This window comes from Nyctereutes procyonoides, unplaced genomic scaffold (assembly GCF_905146905.1).
Source record: "Nyctereutes procyonoides isolate TBG_1078 unplaced genomic scaffold, NYPRO_anot_genome, whole genome shotgun sequence".
NCBI classification, from domain to species: domain Eukaryota; kingdom Metazoa; phylum Chordata; class Mammalia; order Carnivora; family Canidae; genus Nyctereutes; species Nyctereutes procyonoides.
Window position 1 is genome coordinate 16,839,177 of NW_026575134.1, and position 16,504 is coordinate 16,855,680.

Here is a 16,504-nt window from a genome sequence, read left to right on the forward strand (position 1 = left end):
GGGTCTCCAAGATCATGCCCTAGGCTGCAGGTGGCGTTAAACCACTGCGCCACCCGGGCTGCCCTCCTTTGTCCATTCTTATTGACTACTTTTTTTTGCCTAGCATTTGTCTACCCATGTATCCTCAATTCATTTACCAAAAAAATAAAAAAATAAAAAAAAAATAAATATATATATATATAGGAATATATTCTCGATTTAAAAATTCTAACAAGACAGTTAAACAAAAACCTCCCTTTATTTCCCTCAAACCCATTTGCTTCTTCAAAGGTACTCAATGTTACCAGTTTTCTGTTTTTCTAAAATACATTGACATGTATGTGACACAATTAAAAATTTTAACATGAATGGAAATATTTTTTATATATTCTTTTATATCCTGGAAATCTTTCCTTGTCAGTATATATAGAACAACTAAATTATTATTTTTTGAACAACTAAATTATTTTTAAATACTTAGAATCATTTTCCATACTATGGATGTAGCATAATTTACTTAACTTTCTTCCTCCTGATAGACTTCGAGGTTATTTCCAATTTTTTCCAAACAGCTTTGGACTTTCATTGTGACATTTCTTTGACTGCCTTAGTCAGTCTGAGCTGCCACAATAAACTTTCATACACTGGGTGGCTTATAAAGAACAGAAACTTATTTCTCACAGTTCTGGAAGCTGGATGTCCCAGACCAGGATGCCAGCATAGTTCTAGAGAGGGCCCCCTTCTAGGTTATGTAGACTGTTGTCTGGAATCCTCACATGGCAGAGAGAGGGAGAGAGAGATCTCTGGGGTCCCTTGCATAAAGGCACAAATCCTATTCATGAGAGCTCCACTCTAATTACATCCTGAAGGCCCTATCTCCTAATGCCATCACATTGGGGGGTAGGATTTCAGCCTCTGAATTTGGTGGTGGGAACACATCCAGACCATTGCATTAACCCATATGTTGTTTAAGGTGCATTTTAAAATTTCCATATATCTGGAAATGAAAGAAAAAATATATTTTAAAAAGTATAATCCATACTGATTTCAGTTAATGAGAAAGAATGCCATAAACATATGTAGATATCAACATGGAGGAGTCTAGTGATATGTGAGTGAAAGTAAGTTGCAGAATGATATACATAATCTAATACCATCTGCATATAATTTTTTCAGTGTGCAAAATAATAATATACTTAATACTTTGAAAGAATTTACATAATGCATATTTAAAGGGACATACAGATATATAGCAAAATACAAAAAAAAACATGCATGGGAATGAAAACTCCAAATCAAGATAATGGTTACCCCTGAGGGGGACAGAGTTGAATGAAGTAGGGAAAAGGTTCACAAAGAGTTAGTTCCTCCCTCTCTTCCTCCCTCCCTCCCTCTCTTTCTTTCTTCCTACCTTCGTTCCTTCCTTCCCTTTCCTTCCTCCCTTTCTTCCTTCTTTAAGAGAGGGAGAGAGAGGGTCAGGGGGAAGGGGCAGAGGGAGGAGAGAGTATCTTAAGCAGGCTCCACACCCAGTGGAGAGCCCAAAGAGGAGTTTGATCTCATGACCTTGAGATCATGACCTGGGCAGAAATCAAGAGTTGGATGCTTAACTGACTGAACCACCCAGGTGCTCCAGAGAGTTTCAACTGTACCTATAATTCTTTTTTTAATTGAAAAAGTAAAGAAAACATACCAAATGGGATAATTCTGACTGATTACTGATGCTGAAAAAAGCTATAGCTTTTATATTATGTTATTGTATTGATGACATATTAAAGTATCTTCTTGGTTTTAACAATTTGTCAGGTGATTCTTTTGGGTTTTCTAGGCAGATCATTTATTTCCATTCATTTCTATTCTTATATCTTTTCTTTTTTATCATAAAAGGGTGTTGAATTTTGTCAAATGGTTTTTCTGCATCAACAGAATTTTTTTCTTCATTCTATTAACATATTGTTATTACATTGAATGATTTTTGTATGTTGAACCATCTTTGCATTCCTGGGACCAATTTCACTTGTTCATGGTGTATAATCCTTATAATATGCTGCTGTATTTTCTTTGCTATTTTGTTAAGGGTTTTTGTGTCTATATTTAAAAGGAATATTGGTCTGTAGTTTTCCTTTCTTTGTGAGGTCTTTGGCTTCATTGTCAGAGTAATACTGGTTTCCCAGGATGAGTTAGGGGCTATTTTCTCCTTTTCTATATTTTGAAAGGGTTGGGGATTGGCGTTAATTATTCTTTAAATGTTTGGTAGAATTTGCCAATGAAGGGCAGCTCTGGTGGCTCAGTGGTTAAGTGCTGCTTGCAGTCTGGGGTGTGATCCTGGAGACTCGGGATCGAGTCCCACGTCAGGCTCCCTGCATGGAGCCTGCTTCTCCCTCTGCCTGTGTCTCTGCCTCTCTCACTCTGTGTGTATCTCTATGAATAAATAAATAAAATCTTAAAAAAAAAAAAAGAATTTGCCAATGAAGCATCTGTCCTAGGTTTTTCTTTTTTGGAAGTGTCTTGATTGCTAATTCTTATTTGTTATAAATCTATTCAGAGTTTATGTTTCTTCTTGTGTCAAGTTTGGTAGCTTGTGTGTTCCTAGGAATTTGCCAATTCCATGTAGGTAACTTAATTTGTTGAGGTGCAATTGTTCATGGTATTTTGTTATAATCCTTTTCATTCCTGTGAAGCAAATAGTAATGCATGCACTTTCATTTCTAATTTTAGAAATTTTAGTCTTCCCTCTTGATTTTCTTGATCAGTCTAGCTATAGGTTCGTTAATTTTTGTTGATCATTTCAAACAACCAACTTTTTAGTTCCTTTTTTATTGTAGTAAAATATACATAAAAATTACTGTTTTGACCATCTTAAGTGTACAGTTCTTTAGCATTAAGTGCATTCACATTGTTGTGGAAACATCATCACCATCCACCTCCAGAACTTTTTTTTTAAAGAAGATTTTATCTATTTATTTGAGAGAAGGAGAGAGCATGAGTAGGGGGAAGGGCAAAGGGGGAAGGACAAGTAGATTCCCTACTGAGCAGGGACCCTACCCCCACCCCCAAAGCAGGGCTTGATCCCAGGTCACTGAGATCATGACCTGAGCTGAAGCAAAATGCTTAACTGACTGAGCCACCCAGGTGCCCCCAGACTTTTTCAAAAAGTTTTTTTTTTTTTTTTTTTTAGTTGCAAAACTGAAACTCTGAACCATTAAATATTAACTCCCCATTTCTTCCTACTTCCAACCCATGGCAACTACCATTCTACTTTCTCCCTCTATGGATTTGACTACCTTGTATAAGTGGACTCCTGAATATTTGGTCTTTTGAGCCTGATTCCTTTCAGTTAGCATCATGTCTTTAAGTTTCACCCATGTGGCAGCTCAAATCTGAATCTCCCTCCTTTTTAAGAGTGAAAAATACTCCACTAGATATGTACACCACATTCTGTTTATCTATTATTCAACCATCAGTGGACACAGGTTGCTTCCATTTTTTGTCTGTTGTGAAATAATACTGCTATGAACATGAGTGTTCAAACAGCAACTTTGATTTTTATTGATTCTATTGTTTTTCTATTTTTTATTTTATCCCCACTCCAATCTTTATTAAACTGTTTGCATTAGATTTCTTTGCTTTTATTTTTTAGTTTCTTAAAGTGGAAGTTTAGGTTATTGATTTGAGGTCTGTATTCTTTTAAAATGTTGGCATTTACAGCTATAGCCTTCCCTAGGTTTCCTTTAAAAAAAAAAAAAAACTGCTTCCACGTAAATATTATTCCTGATGCCTAGGCACAAAGTCCACTGGGAAGTTTGGGATGGAGAGGAAATGGGCAACATGAAGCTGCAACTTGTATAGAGAATACAGAGAGGGCCAAAAAATGATCAATTCTGTACCATACAATGGCATATGTTCATTATATCAGATGATGATACATCTTATGTATGTAATATATATTCCATATGTTGTATCAATACATAGATAGATATATCTTAGATGGTTTATATTTTATCTGAGGTCCAAGAGAGGCAAAAATACTGCCTTAAGTTTTTGGTATCTTGTCGTCTACTTAAGAATATTTAGTATTTATCTGGGGCACCTAGGTGGGGTGACCAACTCTTGATTTTGCTTCAGGTCGTGAGATCAAGCCCAGTGCTGGGCTCCACACTGGGTGTGGAACCTGCTTAAGATTTTCTCTCCCTCTCTGCCTCTGCCCCTCTTACCAGATAAACTAGTATTTATCTGGAAGTGTAATTCTGTATTTCTTAGTCCAAAAGTTTTTATGAAGGAAAAAATTAAACATGCAAGCTTAAGTAGACCTTGACTTTCTAAGGAAGTAAATGTAATGCCTAGCTCATCTTTTTGATATTTTAATTTACTAAAGGTTATTTAATGAAATCAGTTTTAATTCCAGCTACCCTGAGTATATCAAAGATAAAAACCCAATCTCAGTGATGTTTCAGCTTTTCAATTTTTTTCCCCCAGCTAGGGTTAGTCAATCTGTTGGTGTGTCTGGAATTACACACTTTTTTGGCAAGAAGTTTGACTTTCTTATTGTTATATTTGAGGATAAACATTGGCTGATCATTTGAACTGCTTGACTGAATGGCCATAAGAGTTGTACAAAATCCTTGTCTGTAAACACTTTGGAATAAAATTAAACTGTTATCTTAAAATGTTTAAAAGGCAGATGAAGGCAGGGGAGAAAAATGCTTGCTATAATATTGGGACAATTACATGTGCAGAGTATATGCTAAGACACTGTGGCAAACATTTGGCAAGGGTACACAAGTGATTTCTAAGTTCAGGAGTTGTGTTGTGCTTTAGTAAAATAACTTTGACTTGTGAACACCCCTGTAGTTGCATGTTTATGTTTCTAGAATTTATAAGATATAATATTGAAATCGTTTTGAACAGAATTGTGAATTCATCAGTCTCTCTTCCCCATTCATGTTGTTCTTATTCACTCTAGCATTGATACTGATTTGTTAGTCACAGATTCCATCTTCCCCTCCACTCACCAACACCCCACACATCCTGAAGAAGGAAGCCTCGATGTCTCATAGAATCCAGGCAAGCAGGTTTTCAGTACTGAATTGCTTCTATTTGCCAGAGCTGGAGAAACAGATTCCTCAGAAACAGATGTTAATTGATATAGGGTGTAAGCTCCAGAGGTTGGATGGTTAGGCATTAGGTCAGAGATGACTCAGATTTAGGAATCAAGAGACCTCAGCTTGCATTGAATCTTATTTACTTTGGAAAAATTAGGGATTTGAGGACTAGTGGGAAAGTTAAAACAAACAAAGCTTGAGTATTTGGATAAATACTCAAATAATATTTGGATAAATACTCAAGTGACATTTAAACATGTATGACCAAATATACAGATCTCCGGATTATCATGTTTTTGACTACCACAAAATATACTTATTTTTAAATCTCCTGACCTTCATCATCTATTGAACAGAAGGAAGGTCCAAAGGCAAGTTATTCAACCATCAAGAAATCGGCAGAAGAGGATGTACCTAACCGTTTATTCCATCATTGATCAACTCTGTTTCGCTGAAAGGCAGAAACTCTGATACAGAGAAGGGGCAAATCCTAAGCTTTCAAAAATGTGCTTCAATTTTGGTCCTGGGAGATATTAGCAACTCTAACCTAACTTTTGGATGGTACGGATCAATTTCTATTGCAACGTGTTTTAGAGCTTTATTTCCAAATAGATCTCGTAGATGACACTGAATATAAAAAATCAACTAATAAAATCTTTAGCTAGGCTCCAAAAATGGAACCAGAGAGTAGCTTGAGCCCTTTCTCTGAGTCTGATTTAATCTTCTCTCTTTTTCCAGAAGCCTTGTGTCCCCACTGTGTGCCTCAGTCTCCTACTGAGGTCCCATCCAGGTTTTTTCCATCATCATACCTGAAATGGGTCCCGTGTCCTTAATATTCGACTCTTAAGTGTTCATGAACATTACGCTCTAGTAACAGATTTAACATCTGCCTTTAATACCTCAGTGAATAAGGCGAGGATTTCCATTAAGGCCCAGTATGTGCAAGTCTCTACCTCTAGTCCAAACCACTGGTAAAATGGGTAGAGTGGTTAGAGCCTTACAATCCAGAGTCCTTTCCTGAACCACCAGCTCCAGCAATTTTCCCAGCTTCCCATTCTCTTGGTTTCCTACACATATTAATACAGATTTAAATGCCCTGGACCAAAGACTGTCTGCTGTCCTCATGGGTGTTTCTGGAGAAATAGGCTTAATTAACATTCTTGGTACCTGTTCCTCTCTTGGATCTGATTCTGTAAGTCTTGATGTGAGGCAGCCAAGGTCAATGGTGACGTTTAGAGTGCTCTGCAGCCCTCCACTGCAGGAAGGGCTGGGATAGACCTGAATGCTGCCTCTGCTACCTGCCAGCTCTGTGACTTTTTCCAAGTTACCTAAACTCTAAGCCTTGGATTCTTCATCTAGAAAATGGCAGGTAATATTACCTACCTCAGAGGGATCTTGGGAGAATTAGACATAGAATATGTAAAGCTTTAAGCACAGCATCTGGCATCTAGTAGGTGCTTAAGAAATGCTCAGTACTATTTGTCATACGCCATCTTCTCTGCTTTGTTAAGTATTAAGTAAGACCAGTTGCTAAACTTCGTAGGAATATCTTGATATAAGAAATGAAAATGTATTCAACTCAGTGTGAAAGGGAAATTTCTATAAAAAGGAAAAAGTGGCATTTTAAACTATATATATATATATATATATATATATATATATATATATATATATACTTATCTCTTTAAAAATTTTTTCTGGGCAGCCCCGGTGGTGCAGCGGTTTAGCGCTGCCTGCAGGCTAGGGCATGATCCTGGAGACCAGGGTTCGAGTCCCACGTCAGGCTTCCTACATGGAGCCTGCTTCTCCCTCTGCCTCTCTCCCTCTCTCTGAATAAATAAATAAATAAATCTTTAAAAAAATAAATTTTTTTTCTAATAGTACAGCTGTCAGAACAGCTAACGGGGCTAGTCTCCAGGTGTTCCCACTTTTTTCTGCTGATCCGCTTCCCTAGGTGAGCTAATTTTAACTTGCAAACCCAAATCATGGGGTTCCTCTTGGACAACATCTCTTACTCAGTTGCTTTTGAGATCACTGTCTCCTGTTTGCTTCTTCCTCATCCCCAATCCTGATGCTGGATTCTACTTTCATCCTTTGCTTTGTGGTTGGCATATTAGCTTAGCAGAAAGGGCCTGAGCCCTTCCTACTGGCAGGTGGCTGCCTAGTCTGAATTCTGTTCAAAAATCAGTCCTATTTCCACATTCTCTAGTGTTTATACCTCTTCATTGCTCATGTTTCACACCATCTACAACTTCTTCAGAGTCCCATCCTCTGGCCAGTGTCTAATATAATTTCCAGATTCTCTATTTGTTTGTGACAATTCTTCAGGTCTAGCTTGACAGTTTTTTGCAAGAATCAGTGAAGAGTACTTGAGAATTCGGGTTTACCAGGACCTCATTTTGGGATGCACAGGAATCTGAAATGGAATTTTAGTCTATGTATAAGCTGACTTACTGAAAAAAAAAAAAAAAGTGGGAGGGGGCAGAGGGGAGAGAATGATATTTTATTATTACTAAGCATTCATGTTTTCATTTTGATCTTTAGGTATACACAAGCAGCTATCACAAAGCATATAAAAATAAATCAGGTTTTTTTTTTAATTTTCAAAAAGCAGTAAAAACATTTATACAGGACATTATGAAATTCCAATGCCATCATTAGGACCCAACTTCCGCAGTTTACCAGTAAGGAATCATCACCAGACACTGGTCTGCAAATAGGCAGGCAGGCAAGCAGGATGAAAGTTTTCCCTTGAGTGCTAGAATTTTCACAATAATAATACTAATAAGGGAACCTTCCTTTAGCCGGAAAACCCTGCATAAATAGGCAACACAGTTAATCACAATGTAAACGTACGGCTTTTTGACACCAGTATAGCAAATACAAAACTAGTTGCACTCAGAACAATTTCTAAGTTATCCCACTATAGTGATTCTTACACGTTGTTTTTTTGTTGTATGATCTCTGTGTATTTTTTCCCACTCATCATCTTCCGTATCCTGGTCAAATGTTTCAGGGTATGCCGGTAATTTGTCTTTGGGGCATTCTTCAAAGTAAGTGCGGATATATTTTCCCAGAAACCACCCTTTGTATTCTTCAGGCGTTTTACATTCCAGGCCATTATAGTGGACGTTGTAGTGGTGCTTTAGCCAGTAGTAGAGGTAGTGGATATTGTAGTCACATCTCCAAGGGTTATCTCCAAGCCATAAGAGTTTCAAAAAATACAAGTCTTCTAATACTCCATAGTCAAAGTTTTGTAGACTGTTGTTTGATAAATCTAACTCTTCTAAATGTGTGAGTCCTAAAAAAGCAGCTAGAAACAGAAAATCTTTGTTAATGAACTGAATAGCTGGGTTACATCTAACTGTATGGTGTACTATGAGGACAAGTATAAAAAAAAATAAGAGACTAATTCTCCTGGTTGAAAATAAAGAAAAAGATTGTCCTTTCCTTTAACGCAGAGCATTTACTTTGGAAAACTTGTAATTTTAAGTACTTTATACTCTCTTTGAAATGTATACATATCCTTTACAAGACTAAGGAGGGCTTCTATCTAGAGCCAGGAATGACTTTCCCAAGGACTTGAAAGCCATCTTTGAAATGTAAACATCAAGGGAGATAGCAGCCCTATCTTCCAGTTTCTGTGGGACCCTATGGGCCTTGCTCCTAGTTGCAAAACTACTTCCTCATGTAACAATGGAATTTGTTTTCCTCTGGATAAAGCCAATTGGTCACCTCAATTACTAGATAAAGTTAGGACCACCATGTATGACAAATAATGCTGTCAGTTCTTTCAGTTGACTAGTTATTTACCATGTATGCATGTTTTCAGGGTAAATATGTATGGGATTGTCTGCTTGCTACATAAAAGAGTAAGATTTCTGTCTTTGTAATCTCTTAGAAGACTGCCTGTGATGTCCATCACATTGTGGTTTAATGCTTATTCAATAAGAAAAGTGGTTTTGTTTTGTTTTGTTTTGTTTTTCTCTACTCCCTTTGTAGAGAGAATTTCTGTGTTGGGAAATTTTGGTTTTCATTATATTTTCCTAACAGTATACGTGTCTACATGCAAAATTCTGCAGTATGTTTTTACTCACACAAGGCCTTTTCCTGGATTTAATTGGCTAGAATACAATATATCATTTGAAAAATCAGTTTTATGTTAGTTTTCTAAAAAATGTATTTGGGGCTCAAGTGCATTTTTTTTTAATACTCACTGCAAAGATGCCACAAAAAAGGCATGAATTAGGAAAATATTTCAAATGTAAGATATAAGTGCATAAACAAGGAAAAAATGTGTATGGTGATGATGTGACAGTTCCTGGGATATGAGCAAACTCTGAAAATGCTTCAAAAACAGCCCCCCCCCCCATTTATGGGGAGAGAATTATATTTCTTTACAGTCCAAAATGAAACAATTTTTATCAACATTTTGAAAACATCTGGTTGTGTTTTGGCAAGCTTTGGTAGCTGTCAGCTTTGAATCCATATGTATTTAATTCTGCTGGAGGGTGGGTAATTAACAAATGTCAAACATATAACATAAAAATAAGACAACAAAAACCTTTTTTATTTTCCCCTCCAGGAGTAGAAAAGAAATCTAAATCTAGATTATCCCTACTTCAGTTGATGTGAACTAACCCTGGAACTTATTGGTCAACCTTGATTTCAAATATTTTGTTTCTATTTCAAACATATTCTCATTACTGTTTTAAAATACTCAGGGCATACAACAATGTCCTTATTTTGAATTTGGAAAATGTGCTCTAATACCAATACCATGAACCATTTTATATCATTTGTTTTCAGACAAAACTCATTATTTCCCCTGAAAAGAATTCTATTTTGGTGCAAAAGCAATGGCTTAGGTTGGAGTGCTGAGATTGGGAAGGCGGCTGGGGAGGAGCAAAAGGTCAGCCCGTGTAATGACAGTTTTGAAGACACTGCATTTTTTCCCCTATTTGCTAACATTCTATGAACCAATGATCTCACAATTCACTTTCCTTAGAACAAGTCAGCCCTTTAGACTGAAAGCATGTGAAAACATTCCTAGATTTTATTTTGCAAGTGCTATTGTTTTTACTTAAATCATATGTATCCAAGCACTTGAAAAATCTGGATTTCATTTGTTTCTTAGAGAAGATAAAACCCTTAATAGGGTGTCTTTTTTTTCTCTTCTGCAATGAAGTTTGGCATTTTAGGAGGTTGTTATTTCACGCCTTTTAAAACCAGTAAATCTCATTGCATTTGGGTACCTGCCAGCATAAGTAGTTAACTAATTCTACTTGGGTACTGTTTCATCTCATTGGTCCTGAAACATAGAAGGTCTTTAATTTAATTTATTTATTTATTTTAATTTTAATTATTATTATTTTTTTAAAAATTAGTAGGCCCTATGCCCAATATGGGACTTGAACTCACAACACTGACATCCAGAGTCGCATGCTCTACCAACTGCACCAGTAGGGAGGGCATCCTGAAGGTCTCTTATTTTAAAACTTCTTTAGGTCATTTTGACTTATTAAAGAGCTGAGATAATTTTTTGTTGTTGTTCCAAAAGACATATCAAGAATGTGGTTGGCATTTGGTAGGTGCTCAACACATATTTGTTAATGTAGAAAATATTTTCTTGGGACTGAATTGAACAAAGGAGAAAGAAAATAATGCTATTGCTGGTAACAAGAGTTCATCTCATGTGTCAGCAAGGAAAGCACACCAGGCAAACAAGTCTAAGAGGCCTTCAGGAGATCTCAAGGATAGTAAAGGAATCCTTGCAATTATGGGAATTTCATAACTGATGAGGGAAAAATACCACTAGAAATAAAACAAACCCATTTTGCACTATAGAAAGGATTTTTCAAATTGAATTAGCACTATGAAGGCATGTATGTTAAGTATGTTACAAATCTGATCAATATTGCAGTAATTCTCAGTTCTTTCCAAATCCAGTGTGTTTCTTTAATGTACCACACTCGTTTTCACCAGAGGCTTTGCTTATTACTAGCAAATGGGGAAGAGCTTTGAAGGATGAAAAAAAATTAATCTGGATCTAGGATTAGATAAAATACATCTGGCTCTGGCTTGAGCACATTTTATCTTAATTTATGAGCTTGGTGCTTAGCAGATTGTTCCAAGTTTACTTTATTACGTTTTTCAGTTTTGTTTATTTATTTTTAGTAATTGCCACACCCAAATTGGGGCTCGAACTCACAACCCAAGATCGAGAGTTGCATACTTCACTAACATGCTCCTCAAGGTTTTTTTATTCATTATTTATTTATTTTTTAATATTTTATTTATTTGAGAGAGAGAGAGAGAGAGAGAATGAGCGCGAGCAGGGAGAGGGGCAGGCCAAAAGGGAGAAGTGGACTCCCCACAGAGCAGGGACCCTGACACAGGGCTCGATACCAGGGCCGGAGCCCAAGGCAGAGGCTTAAGCAGCTAAGTCACCCAGGCACCCCATTCCCTCAAGTTTACTTTAAACAAGTTGTTAAAGTCTTGCCTTAAACAAGTTTGAACTTAATGGACAGCAAAGAAAATGCCAAATCTGAATTTCCTTTTAAAAATCACTATAATGTTCATTAACATATTACTGACCATGTATTCTTATTTTTAAAATCTATTCTACAAAACACTTTTATTTGGAACAACTGAATAACTTGCTTAGTAATATATAGTATTACATCCTTCATAAAGCAACATTTTGGTTAATATTTTTCTGAGTACCAAACAAGTTCTAATTTAGGCATGGTGTTTAAACCTTTTATTATTTAGACTTTTTTTTTTTTAACTAAATTGCATTTACTACAAATGTTGTCATAAGAAAAAAAATCAGAGCATCCCCATTACCCACTTAAAGGGCTATTCTGTGGAACTTACCAGGATCAATGAATTCAATGCCATTGCTGCTGAGGTTTAATTTTCTTAGCTCATGAACATCTTCGAATTCCTTGGGTCGAAGTTGGTTGATTTTATTGTATGACAAGTCAAGTTTAACAATATCTGGAGGGATGTTTTTCGGAACTTTCTTTAGCTCTGGAAAAATGAATAACATTCCGGTTATTGAGGTTTTCCCCTCTCCCCACATTCTCTGTCATTCTTCCACCTGTTGTAGAAGAGTTAGCTCTTAATGGGGAATGGGATTATCTAAAGCAGAGAATGCTGGCGTGAACAAGACTTAGAAAGTCTGAATTCCACCAAAGCCCTGTGAACCAGGAGGTCACACTTAGAGGAACGGCCATCACTCTTTGCTGAGCTCTTCAGAGAAATGTCCTACAGGTGGCATCAAGAAATCAAGAGGACAGTAGGCACTGCGTCTTGGCCTGGTCAAGTGAGGCAGTGGGGCTCCCTCTTGGCTGTCCTTTTGAAGCACCTGGGAAGCTTTAGAAAAAAAATTAAGAACCTGAAAGGAAATGAAGCCAACCAAACTAGTCTATGTGTGTCCCCTTCCAATCCCTTCCCACCCACTCTACGGGTTTTCACTATTTAACTACTGCCTCTTTGTTGTATTTTCATTTCATCCCTCTTCTTCTGTTCCTTCTGGCAACAAAGAAGCTCAGGTCTCTCCACCCTAAAAAAGGAACAAAACGCTTTTGACCTTAATGGTCCTCAAGCTGCTATCTTATTGCTCCTTTCCTTGGATGCTAAAATTTGAGAAAGCGTAGTCTTCACTTGCTCCTGCTTCCTCATCACCACATCCCCTGAATCCTTGTGATTTAGCTTATACTCCACCACTCCTAGATTACTGGATACCTCAGGAACAAAAATACTGGTATTACTGTTACTGCTTCTATAGAAAGAGCCTCTGGTAGAGGAGTCTGGGTTATTTTTCACAGGTTAATAGGAAATCAGGGTTCACCTAATTTGTCTTTAATATTTGTTTCTCTTTAAATCATGCTTCAAAAAGTTGTGTTTATTTTATATTTTAGCGTAATATTTGTCCTTTCTCTTAATCTTTAGCAAAATATTCTGAGGTTTAATTTTATGTAGGACAAGGGAAAACTGAAAAGACAAAACTATTTCCGCAAAAGAAAACTAGACACAATAAAATGTCTAGATTAACTGACACCCAAGAAATAGCATGGCCCAAAGGCTTTCTGAATAAAGTCTGTTGAACTGAACTCTGTAGAGTAAAATAAGCTTATAAAAGGGAGTATCCATTTATCCATAATACCCTTTTTGGTACAGAATAATTGAATTGCTAAGAATTTCTTCAAAATAGTAAAAAAAAAAAAAAAAAGAGAGAGAGAGAGAGAAAAAGCTCTGGTATTTAGGACTTCTTATCTCATAATATCTTTACTTCCATAAAGACTCAGGCTTATTTTTTCCCTCTCTTGACACTCAGAACCCATGGTCTCACATGGAATAGTATTGGTAGTTCCTTCTTTAGTATCCTCATTATTGCTAAATTTGATTTCTCTCCTGGATGGGATCTCAGTATCTTGATATCTATGTGTAGGAACTGTTCTAAGTGTTCTAACAAGTATTAAGTGACAAGAACCCCATGGGCTAAGTACTATTATTATTTTCATTTTACCGATGAGGAAACTGGATACAATTTGCCCCAAGTCATAGTCCTAGGATTTAAACACATATGCTGTAGCTTCAGAATATATACTTCCAACCACTATGCTCTGCTGCCTGTTTGTTCCTGGTACCTTTCTGCTTCACTCATGTTGTCCCATTTTCCTTAGAATCCTCAAGCCTGGCAAAGGGTAAAGTTGGAATGTGGGAGAACTGAGGTGGAGTCAATATATTGGGGTGGTCATGAAACTTTCCTAGCTCTATATTTAAAATGACATCGCCCAGTTTTCTGGGCAATAACATTAATACTACCTTTACCTGCTTTAGTATACATTTTACTGATGGCTTTCATTGTTGTCTCCTGCCCACCATAGAAGCTTCATGGTGGAGGCTTAGAACAATGCCTAATATATCCTAAATAAATAATGGTATGTGGCAGAGAGCTTCTAAAATGGCTCTCGGGTAGCCCAGGTGGCTCAGCAGTTTACTGCCGCCTTCAGCCCCAGGTATGATCCTGGAGACCTAGGATCAAATCCCATGTTGGGCTCCCTGTGTGGAGCCTGCTTCTCCCTCTGCCTGTGTCTCTGCCTCTCTCTCTCTCTCTCTCTCTCTCTCTGAGAATAAATAAATAAATCTTTAAAAAATAAAATAAAATGGCTCTCAGTGCTCTTCCCTACTGATACGTATGTCCTTGTGTCAACCCCTCCCCTTGAGTATGGCCTAAATCTAGTGACTTGTTTCCAACAACAGAATTCAGCAAATGTGATGGGATGTCACTTCCACAATTAGGTTACAAGAAATTATGACTTTTGTTTTGCCAGCAGACTCTTTTCTGCTGAATTTGATGAAGTGAGCTGTCATGTCAGAGAGGCCTGTGAATTAAGGGTGGCTTCTGGGAAACAGCCAGCAAGGAACTCAGGCCCTCAATTCAACAACCCTTGAGGAACTGAATTCTGCCAATGGCCATATGAGCTTGGAAGAAGAGTCTTTCCCAGTTGAGCCTTCAGATGAGTCCACAGGCATGAGTCTTGCTCAATACACTGGTTGTAGCCCTGTGATAGATCTGGAAGCAGAGGACCCAGCTAAGCCATGTGTGGTTTCCTCACCCACAGAAACTGTGAGACAATAAATGTGTATTATTTCAAGCCACTAAGTTTTGGGGTGGCTCATCACAGTCAGCAACAGATAATATATTGTAAATATATAATAAAAGCTCATTAAATGTTGAGTTTAATGATTTAAGAATACTAAGGATTCTTATAATAAAAATCCTTTTAGGGATCCCTGGGTGGCGCAGCGGTTTAGCGCCTGACTTTGGCCCAGGGCGCGATCCTGGAGACCCGGGATCGAATCCCACGTCCGGCTCCCGGTGCATGGAGCCTGCTTCTCCCTCTGCCTGTGTCTCTGCCTCTCTCTCTCTCTCTCTCTCTCTCTGTGTGTGACTATCATAATTAAATAAAAATTTAAAAAAATCCTTTTAAAATATGATCTGGGGCACCTGGGTGGCTCAATCAGTTAAGCATCTTTGGCTCAGGTAATGATCCCAGGGTCCTGGGATCGAGTCCCACATCTGGGTCCCTGCCGAGTGGGGAGCCTGCTTCTCCCTTTCCCTCTGCAGCTCCCCTTGTTTGTTCTCTCTCTGTCTCAGATAAATAATTTTTTTAAATAAAAAATTAAAATAAAAAAAATAAAATATGGAGTGATCTTATTTTTGTCCTTTGGTAAGTCATTGTTCTGTTTGGCCTAGAATTTTGTCTGCCAATATATTGAAAAGTGAAAGATTTTAAGACTTGAATTTATTATAATATTGCAACGGCATAGTAATCCTCCCTTGAGGATCATTAAGACCCTGACGGGAGAGTTATATTCTCTCTTGGGTCCTACATGTAAACAAGGAGGTGGAGATCCCAGCAATAATTAAAAACCATGGAGACAACTGAGGACAGATCAAAGACATTAAATGTTTGGAATAATTATTGAAAATGTCTGTGGCATCTTTTTAGAGAGCTTTTAAGAGCGGAATAGAGTTTATTTCAAAATACCCAAGATCTCTTCTCTTTCTAGTTCCTCCACTGGTAGCTACCATATTGGTCTAAGCCACCATCAGCTCTTGTCTGGATTATCCTCCAAAGAGTCCTAAGCCCATGAGATACTGTCTAAACATAGATTATGTCATTTTCCCTGATGGCTTCCAATCCTCCACAGGGTAAAATCCTCCCATTGTTCCCCTCGCACTATGAATAAAAGCTCAAGTCCTCATTAAGATCCAATGAAGCCATTAAGGACTTGCCACCACAGGCAGTATCTCCTAGGTTCTGGAAAGCAGGCTCTTTATCAGGACTTGTTTGCTGGGTTGGACATGTGGTGGGTGACAGAGACCTCCCAAACAACCACTGTAGAACAAGCTGAAGTGGGTAAACCACAAATAAATGGGTAGAAAAAAATGTTTATGAGAACTCCCGGAAACCCAGTTTAAGCAGCGTGACAGGCCTGTGGATGCTGGAAAGGGACTATGAATTGCAGAACCAACTTTGGCATTGTCAGCAGTAAAAATAGGGTAAAAATAGGATCCACAAGTAAAACCAGGAAATGTAACCCAGAGCCTTTACTGGTTTGGCTTAGAAAAACATGGAAAAATCTTATTTGTTACACTGATGAGTAAGAACAGTTCTTTAGTTCTTTTAGACTTCAATGAGAATCGCAAATATCAATGTTAAGTGTGTGTGTCTTTGATAAAGATTAAATACAAATTCCCTCAGGCCACAAGTCAAATTTGGTGCATAATGCCCCCATTTCTAGACCAGGCACCATGTAGTTATTTGCTGCTACTTAAGATTCTTGGTAAACACTCAAAAAAATGCCTCATTTACCCTTGACAAGTCTTATGACTCCCCAACCAAAAC

The 16,504-nt window shown here is 37.5% G+C and overlaps 2 protein-coding genes across 2 annotated transcripts in view; one reads left to right on the forward strand and one right to left on the reverse strand.

Annotated features, from left to right (window-relative positions):
- FBXL13 (F-box and leucine rich repeat protein 13) overlaps nucleotides 1-16,504 on the forward strand; it is a 204,839-nt gene that overhangs the window by 77,527 nt on the left and 110,808 nt on the right. The window lies entirely within an intron of this gene.
- LRRC17 (leucine rich repeat containing 17) overlaps nucleotides 7,652-16,504 on the reverse strand; it is a 29,159-nt gene continuing 20,306 nt past the window's right edge. The window contains exons 3-4 of the mRNA XM_055301083.1: nucleotides 11,958-12,113; nucleotides 7,652-8,391 (exon numbers count right to left, since the gene is read on the reverse strand). Coding sequence (XP_055157058.1) covers nucleotides 7,994-8,391; nucleotides 11,958-12,113 — 554 coding nt within the window. The 3' untranslated portion in view covers nucleotides 7,652-7,993. The remainder of the gene's footprint in view (nucleotides 8,392-11,957; nucleotides 12,114-16,504) is intronic.